The sequence below is a fragment of the Thamnophis elegans genome, chromosome 10 (genome assembly GCF_009769535.1).
Source record: "Thamnophis elegans isolate rThaEle1 chromosome 10, rThaEle1.pri, whole genome shotgun sequence".
Lineage (NCBI taxonomy): Eukaryota > Metazoa > Chordata > Lepidosauria > Squamata > Colubridae > Thamnophis > Thamnophis elegans.
Genome location: NC_045550.1, coordinates 29,188,611 through 29,207,313, shown reverse-complemented (window position 1 = coordinate 29,207,313; position 18,703 = coordinate 29,188,611). Strand labels below are relative to the sequence as shown.

General features: G+C 34.7%; 1 protein-coding gene across 1 annotated transcript in view; it reads right to left on the bottom strand.

Moving 5' to 3' along the window:
* The window catches only part of STAG1 (stromal antigen 1), a 207,274-nt gene that overhangs the window by 31,504 nt on the left and 157,067 nt on the right, over positions 1-18,703 (bottom strand). Inside the window, exons 12-21 of the mRNA XM_032226009.1 lie at positions 18,530-18,609; positions 11,441-11,548; positions 8,581-8,695; positions 6,920-7,037; positions 5,523-5,626; positions 4,501-4,593; positions 4,320-4,409; positions 3,965-4,168; positions 809-879; positions 364-451 (exon numbers count right to left, since the gene is read on the bottom strand). Of these exons, the coding sequence (XP_032081900.1) occupies positions 364-451; positions 809-879; positions 3,965-4,168; positions 4,320-4,409; positions 4,501-4,593; positions 5,523-5,626; positions 6,920-7,037; positions 8,581-8,695; positions 11,441-11,548; positions 18,530-18,609 (1,071 nt within the window). The remainder of the gene's footprint in view (positions 1-363; positions 452-808; positions 880-3,964; positions 4,169-4,319; positions 4,410-4,500; positions 4,594-5,522; positions 5,627-6,919; positions 7,038-8,580; positions 8,696-11,440; positions 11,549-18,529; positions 18,610-18,703) is intronic.

Below are 18,703 nucleotides of genomic sequence, written 5' to 3'. Positions count from 1 at the left end.
AGAATGCAGAGTCTCCTGGTTTCTAACCTGTTGCCTTAATTGCTTAAGTCCAACTCAATTTAATGGACTTTTGATAACCACGAAATTCATTCATTCATTCATTCATTCATTCATTCATTCATTCACTCATTCATCCATCCATCCATCCATCCACCCACCCACCCACCCACCCATCCAGCCATCTGCCTAGCCATCTCAATTGTCAAAGCAACTTTAATAGTATTGTAGTACTATTAAAATAACATTAAAAAGAGGAAAAGTAGCAATATAAAAAAATTACATATACAGTTTTACTGGGAAACAACCAAATCCATTTCATATTGTATTATATGAATACAGCAGCACACATTACTTGTTATTTACCTGTTCTGGCATAGCTCCATGTTCAATTCCAGTCCTCAATAACCTGTAGCAGTTACTGAACAAATCCCATTTTGTAAGGTCATGAGCACTTCGAGAGAAATTAAAAATGCATTAAATAAACAAACAAACATATATAGTAAAGATTGAACAAATTCAGTAATAAAATCACTGTTATAATTAGGAGTTTAAGTACAACATATAAACTATATGATTTCTTAAACTATGAAGTTTCTTCCCTACATCTTGCATAAAGTAGCTACATACAGAGGGGGGGGGGGGAGGGGGGAGGGAGAGAGAGGGGGGGAGAGGGAAAGAGAGTTTATCTCTATATCTATTCTAACAATAGAAGCCTTCCAATCTTGCTTAATTTTTTGCTTATTTTTTCTTGGCAGTATAAATGACTGTCCATTTTTAAATAACTATAAAACTTCATAAAGCCACATACTTGTGAAATGATGTTAATCTCTTTAAAGTAGAAAGAACATTGTATACATCATCATCATCAGCTTCTTCTCCCTGGAAACAGAACAAACTGGATCATGGGCTGAGCAATTTATATATTACACTTATGTTTAAGAGTGTAGATTCCTACCTATGTATAGCAATGGTTGTTGAGAATTTGTATCGATTTGTATTTCAGAAACTAAACTCAATAGAGTTTACAAAATCTCAAACTGATTCTCAAATCCAGGCCCTGCTGGAGACACCTTACCATTTTTTTTAATTTTCACCAAAGTTACCATTTCCAAATATTCCAATATCCTAATATTACATAGATCCTAATGATTAACAGGATTTTTGAACTACATGTCTCATATATACATACCTTCAAGATTCAGCACTGAACTGCAAGTAAGATTCTCCAATGTATTGTTGCATTACTGACCAATTTAAATATAGATTTGATCTGCCTAATGCAAGTATGCATGAAAAACCTACATGCTTGACAGAAATTAAGGAATCAGATCATATATGATGATATATGTATGACTAGCTAATGCTCTTAGAAAATAAATTCTCATATTAATTCTGAGGTGCACAAATTAACTCTTTCTGATTTTGAAAAAGAAAAGAAAAGAATTTGCATCAAGTGTAAAATAACCCCAGGAATTATTGAAATATTGAAGAAAATAATAAGTTGAATATTAATACTAAAATAGAATAGAATAACAGAGTTGAAAGGGACCTGAGAGGTCTTCTAGTCCAACCCCCTGCTTAGGCAGGAAACCCTACACCACTTCAGACAAATGGTTATCCAATCTCTTCTTAAAAACTTCCAGTATTGGAGTATTCACAACCTCTAGAGGCAAGTTGTTCCACTGATTAATTGTTCTAAAATGGAGAATCACCAATTAAAATAGACTTAAAAATAGGAATATGGGCTTGTTTGGAAGATTATGTATATTGTTGGAGATAAATTGCAATTTTAACACAATACTTTTATATTCTTTATTCACTTATAAAATTGACTTGATGTATAAAGGGCTAAATTATCTAAACAATTTAGCATACGATTTAAATTAGATATGGTATTATTCCTACTCCATGAGTCGATAATTACAATATGTATTTACAAGTTAATTGAATTCTAATTCTGAAATAAAAGTTCATGTTAAATGGATATTTCTCTCTGCAAATAAAAGGGTCCTATGCAAACAAGGGGTTCTATGTACAGGTAGCCTTTGTTTAAATGACCATTCATTTAGCAACTGTTCAGTTACAACAGTGCTGAAAAAATGACTTATGATTAGACTTCACACTTAATGAGTGTTGCACATCCCCACAGTTACATTATTTGGGCACTTGGCAACCATTATACATTTATGATAGTCACAGCATCCTACAGTCAACAGGGAAGCCTAATGGTCACAAGTAGTGGTTATATAATGTCTCTTGTAACATGTGTTATTTGCTTAACCACTGCAGCAAAAAAAAAAGGGGGGGGGTAAAATCAGGGGCAGTCTGTGATCCCATACTTAGCAATAGCACGTAGACATACATACCACTTCACAGTGCTTTACAACCCTCTCTAAGCGGTTTACAGAGTCAGCATATTGCCCCCAACAATTTGGGTCCTCATTTGACCCACCTCAGAAGGATGGAAGACTGAGTCAACCTTGAGCCTGGTGAGATTTGAACTGCCAAATTGCAGGCAGTTGGCAGTCAGCAGAAGTGGCCTGCAGTACTGCACTCTAACCATTGCGCCATCGGGGCTCATATCACTGCTTAATGACAATTTTTCCTGTTCCGCTTAAGGATCAGAAGTTAAAAATAATGGAAACTATTCAAATTTGAAACAATGCATCTATTAGAAGTATGGTCAGAGGCAGTGGTGGGTTTCAAAAATTGTTGGAACCTACTCTGTGGGTGTGGCCTCCTTTGTGGGAGTGGCTTGCCGCCCATGTGACCGGATATGAAATTATGAATTAGTACTTAGGTCGGTCCAAGTAGCTATTCAGAAATTAGTGGTTAGAAGCAATCGTAAAGCAAGATATGGTATTAAAACCAGAAATATTTTGTTGGCTATTTGAAAGAGAGTATAATATATATTTAATTTTACACATGTTAGCAGCTGCTGGAATTGTGTTTGCACAACAGTGGAAAAACAGAGATATGTAAATGAATAAATATTACAATGTGCAGGAATAAATAAATTGACAATTAAAATCAAGAAGGCTTTGAATACTTTTTCACATGGGATTGGTTTTAGCAATTGCCAACTAACGGAAACAGAAATTAGAAATCCAAAAGTATGAAAGAAAACACCAATTATGTAAGGAAAGGTCCCTAAAATGTATAAGGAAATATTACTAGATCATTATTAATGTGTAGATAACTGCGGGACATTACACACCCACTAGTGGTGGGTTTCCAAAATTTTTTGGAACCTCTTCTGTAGGTGTGGCCTGCTTTCCGGGTCCACTGGTGGAACCTCTTGTAACCGGTTCGGTAGATTTGACGAACCGGTTCTACCGAATAGGTGCGAACTGGTAGGAACCCACCTCTGGTCAGAGGTCTTGACTATACAAATGGCTTCTCTTCCACTTTCAAACTTAATGGAAGCAATAAATGTTTTAGGAACTAATTTAGAATCACAATATCATTAATAGCAATAGCACTTAGACTTATATATCACCATAGTGCTTTACAACACTCTGAACAGTTTACAGAGTCAGTATATTGCCTCCAGCAATCTGGGTCCTCATTTTACTAACTTTAGAAGGATGGAAGGCTGAGTCAACCTTGAGCTGGTCAGGATCAAACTCCTGGCAATGGGCAGAATTAGCCTGCAATACTGCATTCTAATCACTGTGCCATCACGGCCAACTGTCAGGAACTAATTTCTTTGCATCACTTCACTTTATAATACAATATCTTTAAGCAGAAAAAGATATTTCTATTGTTCTCTGTGGTAAACATATTCATGTGGTTTTCCACCCACCTCTGTCTAGGCCTCTTATATACCACCAATACAATAGAAATTTAGTTCTCATTTGATGTTCTGGGATGCAAACAAAAAAAATTAAATAATTAAAATAATGTTCTGGTACTAATGTGTAGGCAGATATTTTATTCTAGGGAAAACAGGATACAAGCAAACCTCATTTAATAGATCCTCCACAGAATGGTTGAATCGATCCACAAATTCATCAATGAGCTGGCTGTGAGCTATGTCAACCCTGTTCTGAATGGTATATTCTTCACTGCACAGAATGCTGTATGTTTTACTGCAGGCTTCAAGAACATCTGATTCCACATGCTTCTCTACAACAAATTTAATTTGTTTCAACAAAGCATCCAAATGCTGTGGAACAAAGAGAAATTTTGGTCAATTCTTGAAGTAATTATTCTAACTTAAACATGACAACAGAGCACAGAAATATAAAATTCCAAATACTTGCAAAACCTTCAAATTAGTATTACTCAGATTATTTTTCCATTTTGGTGTACTATACCTTCTCCATTCTTCCTGTACTGTAAATTTCTAAGTCAAAATATTGAGGAATTTGAAGAAGATTTGCTACCTTCTCTGCATCAGCAGAATACTAGCAATAGAAAATAAAAATAAAAATTAATACACAAATTAGAAAAAGAATCATACAACTATTATTACTGAATCACATTCTTTTGACATACCTTTGATAGGAGCATGGGAAGTGCAATAATAAAATGTTCGGTTAGCTTGTTCCGATCATCTATCTGAGTTTTTCTTTCTTTTGCTGTTAAAACCTGAAAAATAGGAGGACTATAATATCATAAACAGTGGTAATATAAATATTGCCAATCAAAATATAAATTGTGGCTTCTTTATACAGCAGCTTAATTAATCTGCAAATTAATATGCTGGTTTTTAATAGGACACTACCATTAAAACTCAAATTGGAAAAAAAATTCTCACTGAGAATGTTGCGATAAGAAAGAATGTAAGTAGTCCTCATTTAATGACAATAATTGGACTGGTAACTCCATCACCAAGTGACATCATAAAATGTGATGTCATGTGACACTGTGTTATGATGGCAGTTCCGGTGGTAGTTATTAAGCAAATCCTATGCAGCTGTTAAGTCTATATCAGGTTATCTCCATTTGTGACCTTCTGCCAGTTTCGCCATTGACTTTACTTGATGGAATCCAGCAGTGAAGTTTACAAATGTCAATCACATGACCATGAGACACTACAACTATAATAATTGTGAGCCAATTGTCCAGCTCCCCAATTGTGATAGCATGACTTGGGATTCTGCTATAGCTGCAACTTTGATAACTAGTCATAAGCCTCCTTATTAAACATTGTTGTTACTTTGAACAGTCATTGAATGAATGGTTATTAGCCAAGGATTACCTGTAAAGTTATTTAAAAATACAAAGTATTTAACATATTTGACAGATTTTCTAGCATCTTAAGCCATTATCATTATGAGTGCTCATCAAGGCAAACATTTTATGTTCTGGACATGATTACAAAAAGCATCTGAATTGTCACTGTTCTAGAAAAAAATCTCAATAATTAGCATTTTATAAAAAAAAGTCCTTACAAAATAGAATATTAAACTCAAATATCATTTGTAATAATTTTTTCCCTATTAAGGTATTTATTAAAAATCACTGAAAAAACATGCATACAAAAAGTCTAAGAGAAAAGTATCAAAAAAACTTACTCTCTTGCCAGTTCCTCTGCCCACTGGAGGGTGTGCTTCTGCAGCTTGTCGAATTGTACATACCATTAACTCTATAAGTGCACTTTCCTGACGATCAGACATCGCTACAGAGATAAAGAATATAGATGGACTAATGAAATGTGGCAACTAATCTATGCAAATGATATTACAATTTTTGGCTCAATATTCTAAACAACAAATCATTTTATCTTCTAAAACCTGTAGCATTAATAGTAGCAGCCATATGACTGAAAATAAGAAAACCACTTTTTTTTAAAAAAACAAAAAGGGATTGTTCCAAGTCACTAAAGCACTGAATACATTGACTTCACCTTTATGACTGTCATGATTTCATCATGATTTGAGTGCTTGGCAACAGGATGTTCTTACAATAGTTGTAGCATCCCTGGAATTTGCAACCTTCTCAACCAGCTTCTGACAAGGAAACTCAATGGGGGAAGCCAGATGTCACTTAACAACCCTGTGATTCACTTATCCATGACAAAACGTTTAAGACTTGCACACAGTCATGTAATGACTTTACAGGGTAAAATGCTATCTATGAATTGTTTTGTTAATTAATTAATTTTATCTGACTTACACAAAATTTCCATATAATTTGATATAAATTTTAACATGCCCATAATGTTTGACAGAAGTTGTTTCCAAAATGCTTATCTCTTATATAAATAAAATTCTTTGTAAAACAATGATTCTTTCCTTTAACTTTAATTTATCATCCAATGGACTTTGTCAGAGACTTTTCAATAAAGCTGCAGACCAGATCTTAACATGCCATCCAGCCACTGATATGTTATCCATTTATTTCCACTCTTTAGCAATGATTATTTGGGCTAAATAAACTAAATATGTTTTGTAGTTAATTTATCAATGGTTTACCACTATAGTTTTTTTTTAAATATTTTAAGTCAGTTCCAAGCTGACTTAATTAAATTGAAATCTCAAGTGCTCTTCCAATATTTTAAACTCTTATGTTTACTTTATTTATAATTAAATTTGTTTGCTGCCCATCTCACTTTGAAGTGATTCTGAAAGGTTTACAACATTAAAAGCAATAAAACCTTAAAAGGTAAATATTTCTAAATGCAATAAAAATAGCATTACAAATCAAAGTACAATGGATCATATCTACTGCAAAATAACTCTAGTTGCCTGTATAATACTGAAGTGGTTCCTTTGATTTTAAATAATATGAACTTATTCATCAACTTCTGCTAAGATGTTGTTGCAATTCTACAAAGCCGTATCTCCCTTTTAAAACATTATAAACTGAAAGCAGAGATTAAATAAGCAGCCCACTACATTTCGCTGCCTTAAATGGCAGAGACTAGACAGTGCTATGTTGTTTTAATCAAATAAGTAAATCTAATGAGTACCTTCTTCTCCTTGGACAGGTTCTTCTAGTAGCAATTCTGTCATGCATTCCCAGTCTTTTAACAATTCTTGAGAGCTTTCCCATAAACTGTCCACCAAATAAGCAGCATGTTCATGTAACTAAAAATTAAAACAAGCAAAACTTTTATAGACATTTTCAGAGACACTACTTGTAGTATTATTTGCAGCATTATGTAAGTGTGTGTATGTGTGTATGTGTGTGTATGTGTGTGTATGTGTATGTATGTATGTATGTGTGTGTGTATAAATATATATACACACACACACACACACACACACACACACACACACACGGGAAGGAATTTGAGTCTTATCCAGAGAGGGTAAAATGTTGAGCTGTTACAGAAAAGATATTTGAGTCTTGGAAAGGTACAAAACATTAAAAAGAAGTCAAAACAACTCTGCCTTGGTTGGATTAGTTGTAAGTTAAAGGCTCTGACATCTTTTCAAGAGTCTATTATTGTTCCCTAACCACATTAAAATACATTTCAAGAATCATTTTCATGCTTACTGACAAGTTCAGTTTGATCTTCATCTCTTTGTATATCGATAGTACAATTTTAATTTCAGATTGTCTCAGTTTTGCAAAACATACAATAGACCACTTTCAGATGAAATGCTAGTCTACTTAGTTTTGAATCCATGAAAAGGATTTTTTTCTTTAAAAATTGTGGTGATTGTTTTCAATGGTCATTAAAATAGAAATTAAAGATTATATTTTTGAATAGTTTAGCAGTTGCATTACAGTACTGAAATCCTATCCTAAGATAATTCTTAAAAATATTCATATCTGCTATTTTTATGTTTAGCACCTTGTCATATTTTGTAATCACATAAATTCAAGTCAGATATCTGAAAATGCATTTGATGCTGCACTAAATAATACATTTGTGGGTAATGTAATACCAGAAAGTGAATTTATCTTATTGGCATATAATAAAAGGCTGTAAAAAGTAACAGAAAAACATATTCAGTTTTAAAGTTGCTTTTTAATTAGCAGGATGTGCATTATATTAGAAAAAAATACAGATTTATTTGTAGAAGTCTAAAGCAAGATCATTTTCTCTCTTGCTTTTTATACAGTATTTAACATGATCTTGCATAACCCTGTTAACACACATTCACAGTTTTAATTTATAATTTTTTTCCAATAGTATTATAATTAATAAGGTGACTTACTATATTTCAGTGGTCTGTTCAGGTTTATAATATGTTCATTATAAAAAACTTTATAACTTTATTTCAAGTTACAATATGAAAACTCTTAAGATTATTTAAGATTTAAAACCAAGTTGGAAACAAAAGGTTTTATTTAAACATTTTCACTTGTAGTTTTGAACATTTTCTTCAATATGATGTTATTTTATAATAATGAAATTAAACGGGTGGCTTCCAATACTTGCAGTAATGCTGGAGATCAAAATATACTCAGATTTTACCATAAGGCTTATTTTCTGGTAATAGATTTTTAACCACAATAAATAGATTTAAATAGAACAAGAAATAGATGGGAATAGGAATGGGAATGGGAATGAGAAGAGAAGAGACGGGACACACAAGGATTTTGTCTAAAATAATGCTCATTGAAAAAAGTGGTTACAACTGATCAGTTTAAATAAAATTGAACATAAATTAATTTTACCTCACTTTCAAGAAAGAAAAGAACCAGCATCCTAATAAGATTCCCATTTGGACTATTCCGTCCTCTCCTCTTGGCTAGTGCTTCCTCTGCTTGAGGATCGTGCCGACTAAATAGTCTATAAAAAGATAACATCTTTTATTTTAATAATTTTTTGTCCATTTTTAATGCAATGCTCTAACAACAAATGTATTTCTTCATTTGAATCAACAAAGGGAGGTATTTACTAGCATATAAATATTTTTTCCAGTCATATAAAGATATTATGCAAATATCACACAAACTACACTTTTCTTTGTTTATGGGACTTAAACTGTGGAACACTATTCCTAGTTAAAATTACAAATGATGAAAATCTTAATACTGCTCTGCTAAGTCCCCATAAAAGACTCCTTATAAAAGTAATATAAAAGAGCTGTGAAAATTGGAGAAAGAAAGGCTTGGTGAAAAATTGAAAAATAATTTATAAATACTCCATATTAAAATGGTGGTCCAGTTTGAAATTGTAAATATTTTAATAATATCTTAGAGAAGGAAATATAAAACAAAATGTGAAGATCAAGATAGACTTAATACCTTGGTCTATCAGAATGTTAAATTTATGGAATATAAAATGTGATTCATATCATTATTGGCTATAAGCAATCTCAGAGCCTTCCTTTGGGGGGAAAATCCAAAGTAAAACACAAGGGAAATTAACGAACTCTTTGGGATTAGTTGGTTTTTTGGTTTTTTTAGCTTTCAACAGCCTTCTGAAAAGTAGTGTTCTAATACATCCTGTCTAACATTAATGGGTATTCTTCGGTTTATCCTATGCCAAACAGATTAGATGTATGTTTATATTATCAAAAGTGGGATTGTAATGATACAAATGTGACAGGGTAAAACTATAAATGTAAAATACTAAAAATGAACATTCTGGTTCTTCCCAGGACTATGCCTCATTATTCTTTATCTCATTATCCCATTATTCTTGGGTCATTGAGGCATTTTCTGGACTTAATCCTTTGAATTGGAAGTGGTTTGTAGTGGTCTAGACATTCTTTCCTGAACCACCACCACATATGAAACCATGTAATACCGTATTCCCACTCAGAAGATATTTAGTCATTCATCATTGGTTAAATTGAGGAGTCCTTATGCTAGAAACTAACAAAGATGAACAATTTGTAGATCCATAAAAGGTTGCTGAAGACTACAGAAAATCAGCATTCAATGACTCAAATCTGCCAGTGGAAAGTATATGATCATGATAATCACCTTCACCCACATCACTACTACATCATCACAGAGCAGTTACAGATATGATTAATGAGGATTATACAGTAAGTAATCCTTGTTTGGTGATCACAATTGGGACAGGCAACTTGGTTGTTCAGCAAATGGGCACTAATTGAACTGACTGTGCTTATGATCTTTCTTCATCTTTTTGGTTTTATAAACTTTCCAGGGTTGTAGATGCTAAGGATTAGTGACAAGTTACTTTTTAATCACATAACTGTGAATAGTTGATAAAAGAGAATTAACTGTAATGTTTTTTTTTAATTCTGGGACTCATAACTAGCATTTCAAATAGCAAGCATTCCACTTGTCATAATCTGTAGTATAAAGGTACAAAATTAAAAATGCTGTGGAACTGTTAGTAGTTAATAATGCTTTTTTTAAACCAATAATAAATAAGTAACAAAATGATATCTTTGTTTCTTATGTTTTGTTCATATAGTGAAAGTGTTACAAATTTCCTAATTTATAAATGATAAATACAAACAAATGTTTTGTTGACTGGATATGTTGTCCCAGATCAAGACTACTTTAAAAAAAGCCCAACACTCTGAATTCACCATACTAAAAAAAGATGTTGAGACCTTGGAAAAAGTTCAGTGAAGAGCAACTAAGATGATCAAAGGCCTGAAGACTAAAACATATGAAGAACGGCTGCAGGATTTGGGTTTGGCTAATCTAAAGAAAAGAAGAATTAGAGGCGACATGATAGCAGTATTCCAGTATTTGAAGGGCTGTCACAAAGAAGAGGGGGTCAAATTATTCTACAAAGCACCAGAGGGCAGGCAAGAAACAATGGTTGGAAACTAACCAAAGAGAGAAGCAACCTGGGCTTAAGGAGAAAATTTCTAACAGTCAGGACAATTAACCAATGGAATAGCTTGCCTTCAGCAATCGTGGCACTCCATCACTGGAGGTTTTTAAAAAGAAACAAGACAGTCACTTATCTGAAATACTATAGGTTCTCCTGCTTGAGCAGGGGGTTGGACTAGGAGACCTCCAAGTCCCTTCCAGCTCTATTCTATTCTATTCTATTCTATTCTATTCTATTCTATCCTATCCTATCCTATCAATTGCTCTTGGAAATCTGTAACCAATTCAGAGACTGCAATATCTTTATTATTACAGTAGTGGAAACCACATTGTGTATCAATTGCAATTTCCAGCCAGCCATATGTGAAGCAAGTTACAATCATCTCAGCATTTATTGATATGGCATAAGTCGCTCTTAATACAATCTCATAGTCTGGATATCAACACAATTGGTGCTGCAACCTGGTTAGGGTAAATAACCTGAATTCATCAATTTTGGGATAAGTCCAGGACAATTCAAGTTCTAGATCTGCTTTTCAGAAAGAGGGCAATCCTATCCAGGGCTGTCATTGGGACTATTAATGAGTCAAGGGAGTTCAACTGTGCACATAAAGGGTCTCAATTAAAACTATTTAATACGAAGCAACATCTCACTATAAATTGCATCTCTAAGGTGACACGTCAAACAAAAACTAACCTGAAAACAAACAGCTTTAAACAACAGTTAGCCACTGAAACATTAACATTCGGACAGTGAATACAGGCTTACTTTTTGTGAAGGAATTCCCCTGCTGCTACAGCAACAGGCCGATGTGCCGAATATACCAAATGATAAACATTCTCACAGTCTTCATTGGACAAAGCTTCTTCACTTCCACTGAATGAAAAAATAACACATTAAGTTCAAGAAAACTACTCAATGTCACCATCCATGTTAAGTTACCCTTAGAATAAATAGTATCTACAAAATTAAAGTAGGCCTCATGAAAAATGGACTGGCTTTAGTCCATGTTTTTATATGGACAGCAGGCATTGAAATATGCCATGCATATTATACTAAAAGTATATTCCAAGCAAAAATTATTATGAGATCTTTATTTTAAATAAATAAATATTTTATTTATACACATGCAAATCCAAGTATACAATAAAAGATACTCATTAATCCAAAATGGTCATGGAAGATGCTCTTCTATTAATGAAAGAGCATTGAAGCCTATGCAGATTCTCATTACTGGAAAGAAAAGAGCCGATTTTCATCCATTTTCTACTACTTCCAGAGTCCTTCAAACTATTTCCCATATTACTTAGTTTGTGAGAGATTTTTAGGGCTGTTATAGGACTCATGTTCATCTAAAATTGTTCTTCCCTGAAGCAGGCATTAGGGCACCATTTCCATGAACATCTGGAGTACTCCAGAGTAGAGTTTTACAAAATGAGTTTGCTTTCCTAAATAAATATTGTTCTATGAAGAGACAATTCTGTATGCCATTTATATGCAAGCTAACTAGAAGTATCCAATAAATTCAGAAAATAAATCTGTCTGACATGAGACTAAAATTTTAAATTACATCAAAATATATGCTGTAACTAACATTTCATTTTAGTTTTAAATTAAGATCATATGAAATATATATCTGTGATGTGTGCTACCAATTTTATCTTAATTTTACCTAATTTTATCTTAACACCTTTCTCTATAGTATGAAGTTTTAAAAAGCTGATGGGAATACAGTACAGCGGAGGTAAAAAAACATTCATATCTGGGGTAGCCTCCCAAATTTGATTTACCATAATTGAAGGGTGGCCTGTAGACACATTTATGTCAAGTACCATAAATTGATTTAACTTTTCCACTCAGTACTAGTCAACTAAATGAGTGTAAAAAAACTAAATACTAGTGGTTTTGCCCAATCTTGGTTTGATTATGAATGATGAGGGTAGGAAGGAAATAGTAAGTGCTTTAAAAAATATAAAGTCAGTATCACTAATTTTGCCTTCTTGGTATAAGAATTCAAAAGTTTGTTTTCACATCTGAAAACACAACTCCTCCATCCCCTCCCCCCACCAGCCTTTCTTTCTCTCTCTCTTTTTTTTTACAACAGCTTCAGTGTGGAAGGATAATTTTAGAGTATTATATTTGCAGGAAGATCTAGATAAGCCCGACCTAGAGTTTAATAGGAGATTGTTTTCACAATGGACCTTGCAACCGACTTAAAAATGTTGTTAAACAACTTAGGCATGGCAAAGCTCAAGGCAATTACTTTATCAATATTGAAATTACTTGGAGTAACCTAGATTGATGGACTTTTGTCCTATCTCCTTACTTATATTTACAGACAATAAGGCACTGATTTCAAAGGAGAGTTCCAATGTTTTAAAAAAGGTAGCTAAATAGCTTCCTTAGCATAATAAGCAAATTGCATGCTAAGTATTTTCATAATAAACTCTCAGATTTTGTTGAACCAGAAAACAGACAAGCAGGTTCTAGTGCCCAGTCTTAGATCATACTCTTATTTTTAGCATCTGATAAAAATATACTTTTAGGCCAGGATCTGTACTACCAGCAGCTTTTATTGATTTGAGATTTGCTTTTGACTTTATCTTTTAGATAAACATTATAGCAGATATGTCAAGCAAGGATGCATCTTGGTGACAATACGGTTCAATCTATAATGAGCACAATTGAATAATCAAGCTCTTATCTTTCAAAATTGAAGGACAGATCAGGCCTTTGGTGAGAAACTGAGACCCTTTCCTCAATTCCATCTGTGTCACAATTGACCATATTTTTTCTTTTTTTATTACCTTTTATTTTATTCTTAATGGAACTATAATGACTTTGAGTGTTTTGAATCAATGAGAGTTAGTTAGCGTACAAGTTTTATTATTATGGTTGGATGCATACTCAGCCAGATGTTTATAGACTGAATTTGGCATTTTTATCCACCTATTGAGTCCTCCCCCAAAAACTGGGATAAGCAGATCTTGTTGTTTAACAATAAAGGTATTATTTCAGGATGTAAGCTGTACCAAGTAAAGCTGCCTTTTACAAATGGTTTATAATGATTTTGTCAGTGTCAATGGTGTTCAAGTGGTGTTCCAGTTGTTTTGGGATTGCACTCAAGGTGCTACCTTTGCTTTCTTTTGCTACAGGCTTTCTATTTCTGTTTGCAGATCTTTGCATTCTATTGTCTTCTCCAGTTCTTTCTCCTACTCTGGAGTCACCAGGTACTGCAATGTCTACTATCCAGATTTTTTATTTTTCTTATCGATAATTGTTAAGTCTAGGGTGTTAAGGGTCAGGTGCCTGACTATTTTATTCTGTTCTATTCAAAAGTCCCACAGCACTTTACTGTCCATGTTCTATTGCTCTATTTTTGGTCCCAGAGTTCTTGCTTGAAGGCAAATGGTGTTTCTTGCAGATATCCAATGCACCACTGTTGCTACTTTGTTATACTGTTGTTTATATTCAGTCTGTGTGGTCTTCTTGCAGCAGGTATGTAGATGGCCCACTGTTTATATAGGTTCGTTGCAGAGGAGGTATTTCTATTCTTTGTTTGGTCTTTCTTGTCAGCTAGCTTGGTATGGAATACTTTCTGGTATTCATCATTACTAGCTTCACTGCATCTTCTTTACTGTATCTTTCATATATTCTTCCAATAGCCTTTTTTCTTCAACTGTCTGGTGTTCTTGGTAAGTAGAGTCTGTCAATATTGCTGCAAAGACGAAAGGAATGATTCATTGTCATTATTTTTCTGGTCTTTTTATCCAGGACTTTTAGTTCTGCTTCAGTCCAGTTCACTATTCCAGATGTATATCTAATGATTGGAATTGCTCAGGTGTTAAATCACCTTGATGGTATTTCTGCCATTGGGTTCAAAGTTTGAGCTCTTCTTCACTCTTCTATGTATTCACTACTTACCTTCTTCTTAAGTATGCTTTATATTGTCAGCCTTAAGTATGCTCAGTGTTTGTAATAATATTATTCATTCAGATTATTGATTTTATGTTTATATGGCATCATGATTCCCTTCTGGTAAGCACCAAAGCTAGAAGTCAGTCAGATCTGTTTTGCCTCTTCCTGCAACTGGGCAGCCTGGCTATGGTTGGTTTGGCTCTCAGGCTGGTGAAGAATCTGTGGGCAAAGCCGAGTGAATCACTTTTGGAAGGGAAGTGGAGAGCAAAGAGCAGCTGTCTGGGTGGCCCTGGTCACTCTCCGTCAGTCTCCAGCCATTGTGCCACAAGGTCTGCTCCCTGAAATACATCTGTGTCACTGGGCCAACTTCGGACCTAGACCCTAGGGCAGCATGGTGGGGCCAATGATCCTTCTCTACTGCTGAAGCGTGCACCTCCCTTTGTATTGAAATAGGAGCTGGAACACTGTTAAAGCCTGGGGCCCCTCTTACCAGACCTGAAGACCAGTAGCTGTTCTCACCTTCAGCTCCAGCATTTCAGGATAGCTGCTCCTCCACCACACAATTGGTACATCACCTCCCAACCTCTTTTAGCAAAACACTGTCCTCCTTCAAGTGGTTAAATCATACCACGGCAAGGGTAGCGGCAGTTGGGACGGGTGATGGTGGTGGTTCTCTGTAGAAGAGGCCACTCTGAAAGGAACAGCCAGGGACAATGAGGCGGCCTCTTCCAGCTGGAGCCTGGTGTGGTAAAGATGCATTCTGCCCACCCGCTTGCTGCACTCTGCACATTCTGCTCACCTGCCTGCTCATTATATCCCATGTGTTCTGCCCATTCACCCACTCGGCTCTCCCTCCAGCCACCTGAGTGGTCCATCCTCTCTCTGCACCTCTGCCCACCCACTTGCTCGGCTTTGCACCTAGTCATCCATGGTCCATCTTTTCACCGAACCCCATTGCACTTTGCCCACCCACTTGTTTGCTGCACCCTACACATGTTGTCACCTGCTTGCTCTCCCAGTGGCCACCTGCTGCAAGCTTTCCCAGTGGTGATTTGGTGTTTCAAGTTGTCCTGCAGCAATCCTGTGGCAAGTTGAGGGCAACAAGCTGGCAGCAGCAAGTTGGCCACAGCAAGTTGTCTCATTCTGGAGTGACATATATGTTTAAACTTCATTGCAACATCCTGGCTGTATATTTGAACACTGTTGAGAAGTGATTTCATTTCCATGGTGATTTTTCCATTCAGCTTCAAATGTATTCATGTAAAGGTCATGGGATAGTCTGGCAGATATTTTTGATATTTTATATTTGCCATGGCCTGACTTATTCAGTATTCTTGAACAGGAATATAACGAATGAACCAATGCAATGACAAATACTGAAGTAGTGGTGATTTAATTTTAACCTCCAGTTATCATAATTGACCAGTAAATGTGTCTTCCATTGTATTCCAGGTCAGAGGATATGATATAATGTCTTAGTATTTTTTAATACTCAGAAAAAATGAAAAGATTATTTGTTTTCTTCAGCATTGCACATGATGTCTAACAGAGTTAAATGCAAATGTGCTGCTGTGCTAACTTAAAGGGATCTAAGGAGAACAGTACACACCCCCACCATTAAGCAGAGATATTTGACAAATATATATTCCTTTTTTTCAAAAACGTTTTATTAGTTTTTTATTTTTAAATATACATCAATATCAATACATGAACAGTGTGGCCACTACGTATAATTCATTGATACAAATATCAATAATGATAATCATAATTATTATATTAATCTAACTTATATAATCCTAGTATTAATATGTGTGGGTTTTTTTAAAGTCATTATTCATTATTACAATACTCTACTTAATGCCAATAATGTTGTAAGCATACATGGTAATACCATCTTTCTCCCTCTAATCTTTTCCATCAAATTATTACTTATATTCTATTATATAAAAAGAAAAACAATTATATCTGCTAATATTCCCCCTTTCTTATTTCTACCTCTATTCAAATTTCTAATCAGACCATCATTATATTAGAAAAAAAGAATATACATAGATATATACATATGCACAAGACCTATACATATCTATCCATCATCTCTCGCCGGTTTTAATACTTCAATTCTTATTTGTTTTTTGGCTTGCCTCCCATACTCCTCTCTTGGATCTTTATCTCTATCAACTTCTGTATCTTCACCATTCAGATTGAATATTTCTCCCATCTCTATCCTCCTAAGCTGCCCGGTCTCCAGAATACCCACCCAAGCCCCTATCTCCCTTTCAAAAGTATCTTCCCAGTTATCTGATTCCATTTTTAAATCTCTTAAAGTGCTTTTCTCTTGGTTTATTTCATCAGTCATTATCTTTATCATCTTTTCCCCATCTTCTTGCTTTCTTTGCTGGTTTGTCCGTTCTGTCTTTTCTTCTGTTCTTTCTGCTATCTTTTCTTTTTCCTGAGCTATTTGATCTTCATTCATCATCAGTTGTAGCATATTTTCTATTTTCCCATATACGCCGTGCATTAGGTACTTTTTCTCTCTCTGATTCTTTTCCATAGTACCCCTAACACTTTGAAACATCAACACTATTTCTCTTGAAATCTCACTCCTTTCTCCCTGATGGAACATCTTGTTGTAATTTAATAAATCCCACTCTTACTCAAGTCCAAAAGCAATATATTCCAGTCTAATGTTACTCCTCAGAAAGTTCAGTAATCATAGTCCTTTACATCTCAGAATTATTAATCGATTCCATTTAAGTAGTTCAGGAAGCTTCCACACGTCAAAAGTCACTTTGCTTTACATAAAAGTCTTCCTTAGTCTCATAATACTCTCCAGTAATCATAAAATAACTAGTTATAGAACAGTAAGTGTCACCACAATCCTCCAGATGAATGTTATTTATTTCTGTCATCAAAAAGTTTTTCTTGTAGAGGTCTGGTACCTTCCATTCACCAGTAGATGGCACCCTCAGCTTAGGTTTCAGCGTTGTTTCAAGTCTTATAGATTTAATTAATCCAAATTTAGTTCAGTTTATGGAAGCAAAGTCAACTATTCAAGCAAATTGAAGTAGATAGTTCAGCACTTTTAATGCTTTTCCAAAACAACGCCTGCCCAATTTAAAAGTCCAATTTTCTATGTTTTTAAAGGTCTTCAGCTTTCCTTTCTTTCGTGTCTAGGATTTTTCTCTCTATGGTAGTTTGCCACTTTAAAAATAGTCCCAAGAGTCTCTTTTCCTGGATTTTCCTCTTTCTTTTTTTCTTTAAAGTTAGGATCTAAATAAAAAGGAATCTTCTCACCCAGCTCCAATCATTGTTCATCTATGCTGTTCTTGCATGTTTGTTGCCTCGGCTGTCCCTGCTTTGTGGCAACCATGATGGTTGCCTCTTCTCCTCATTGAGGGAGAGGGAAGAAGCCCTGAGTCCAGTAAGAGTTGCTACTCTCCCCGAACTAGAGGGTGCCTCTCTTTTCACCACCACCCCTACAGGGTGGCCTTAGCTCCTTTCGGAGCCCTCCAATAGAGAGAACTCACTGTGGGAGCATGGAGACCTGCCCCTCATGTCCAATACCGCCACGACATCAGCCGGAAGTCTGGGTATAGATAGATAGATAGATAGATAGATAGATAGATAGATAGATAGATAGATAGATAGATAGATAGATATAGAGATAGATACATACATACATACATACATACATACACACATACACACATACATACATATTCCTAATGTTCTCAGTGATCCTTAGTTATGCTAAAAAGAGATATCCAAAGGCTAAATGAGCAAATAGAATTGAAAAATTAATGTAGTACAAATATAATTCAAGGTGTATCAATGTGTAAATAAAGCAATGAACCATCTTTGGTCACATGATGTAGAATCTACTGTTAGCATAAAATATTGCTGCTGAATGGAAATTCTACTACCTTAAAACATACTTACTGAAGTATAAGTGTGACTAATCGAATGGCTTCTACTGCAACATCATATTCTTTATCAAGTGTCATTGATACAATGCGATCCTGAAATGATAAAATGTAACATGTTTCCAGAAGAACTGGAATCATAATATACACACATTTAATAAGCAACCCATCTATTTATATTATGAGATGT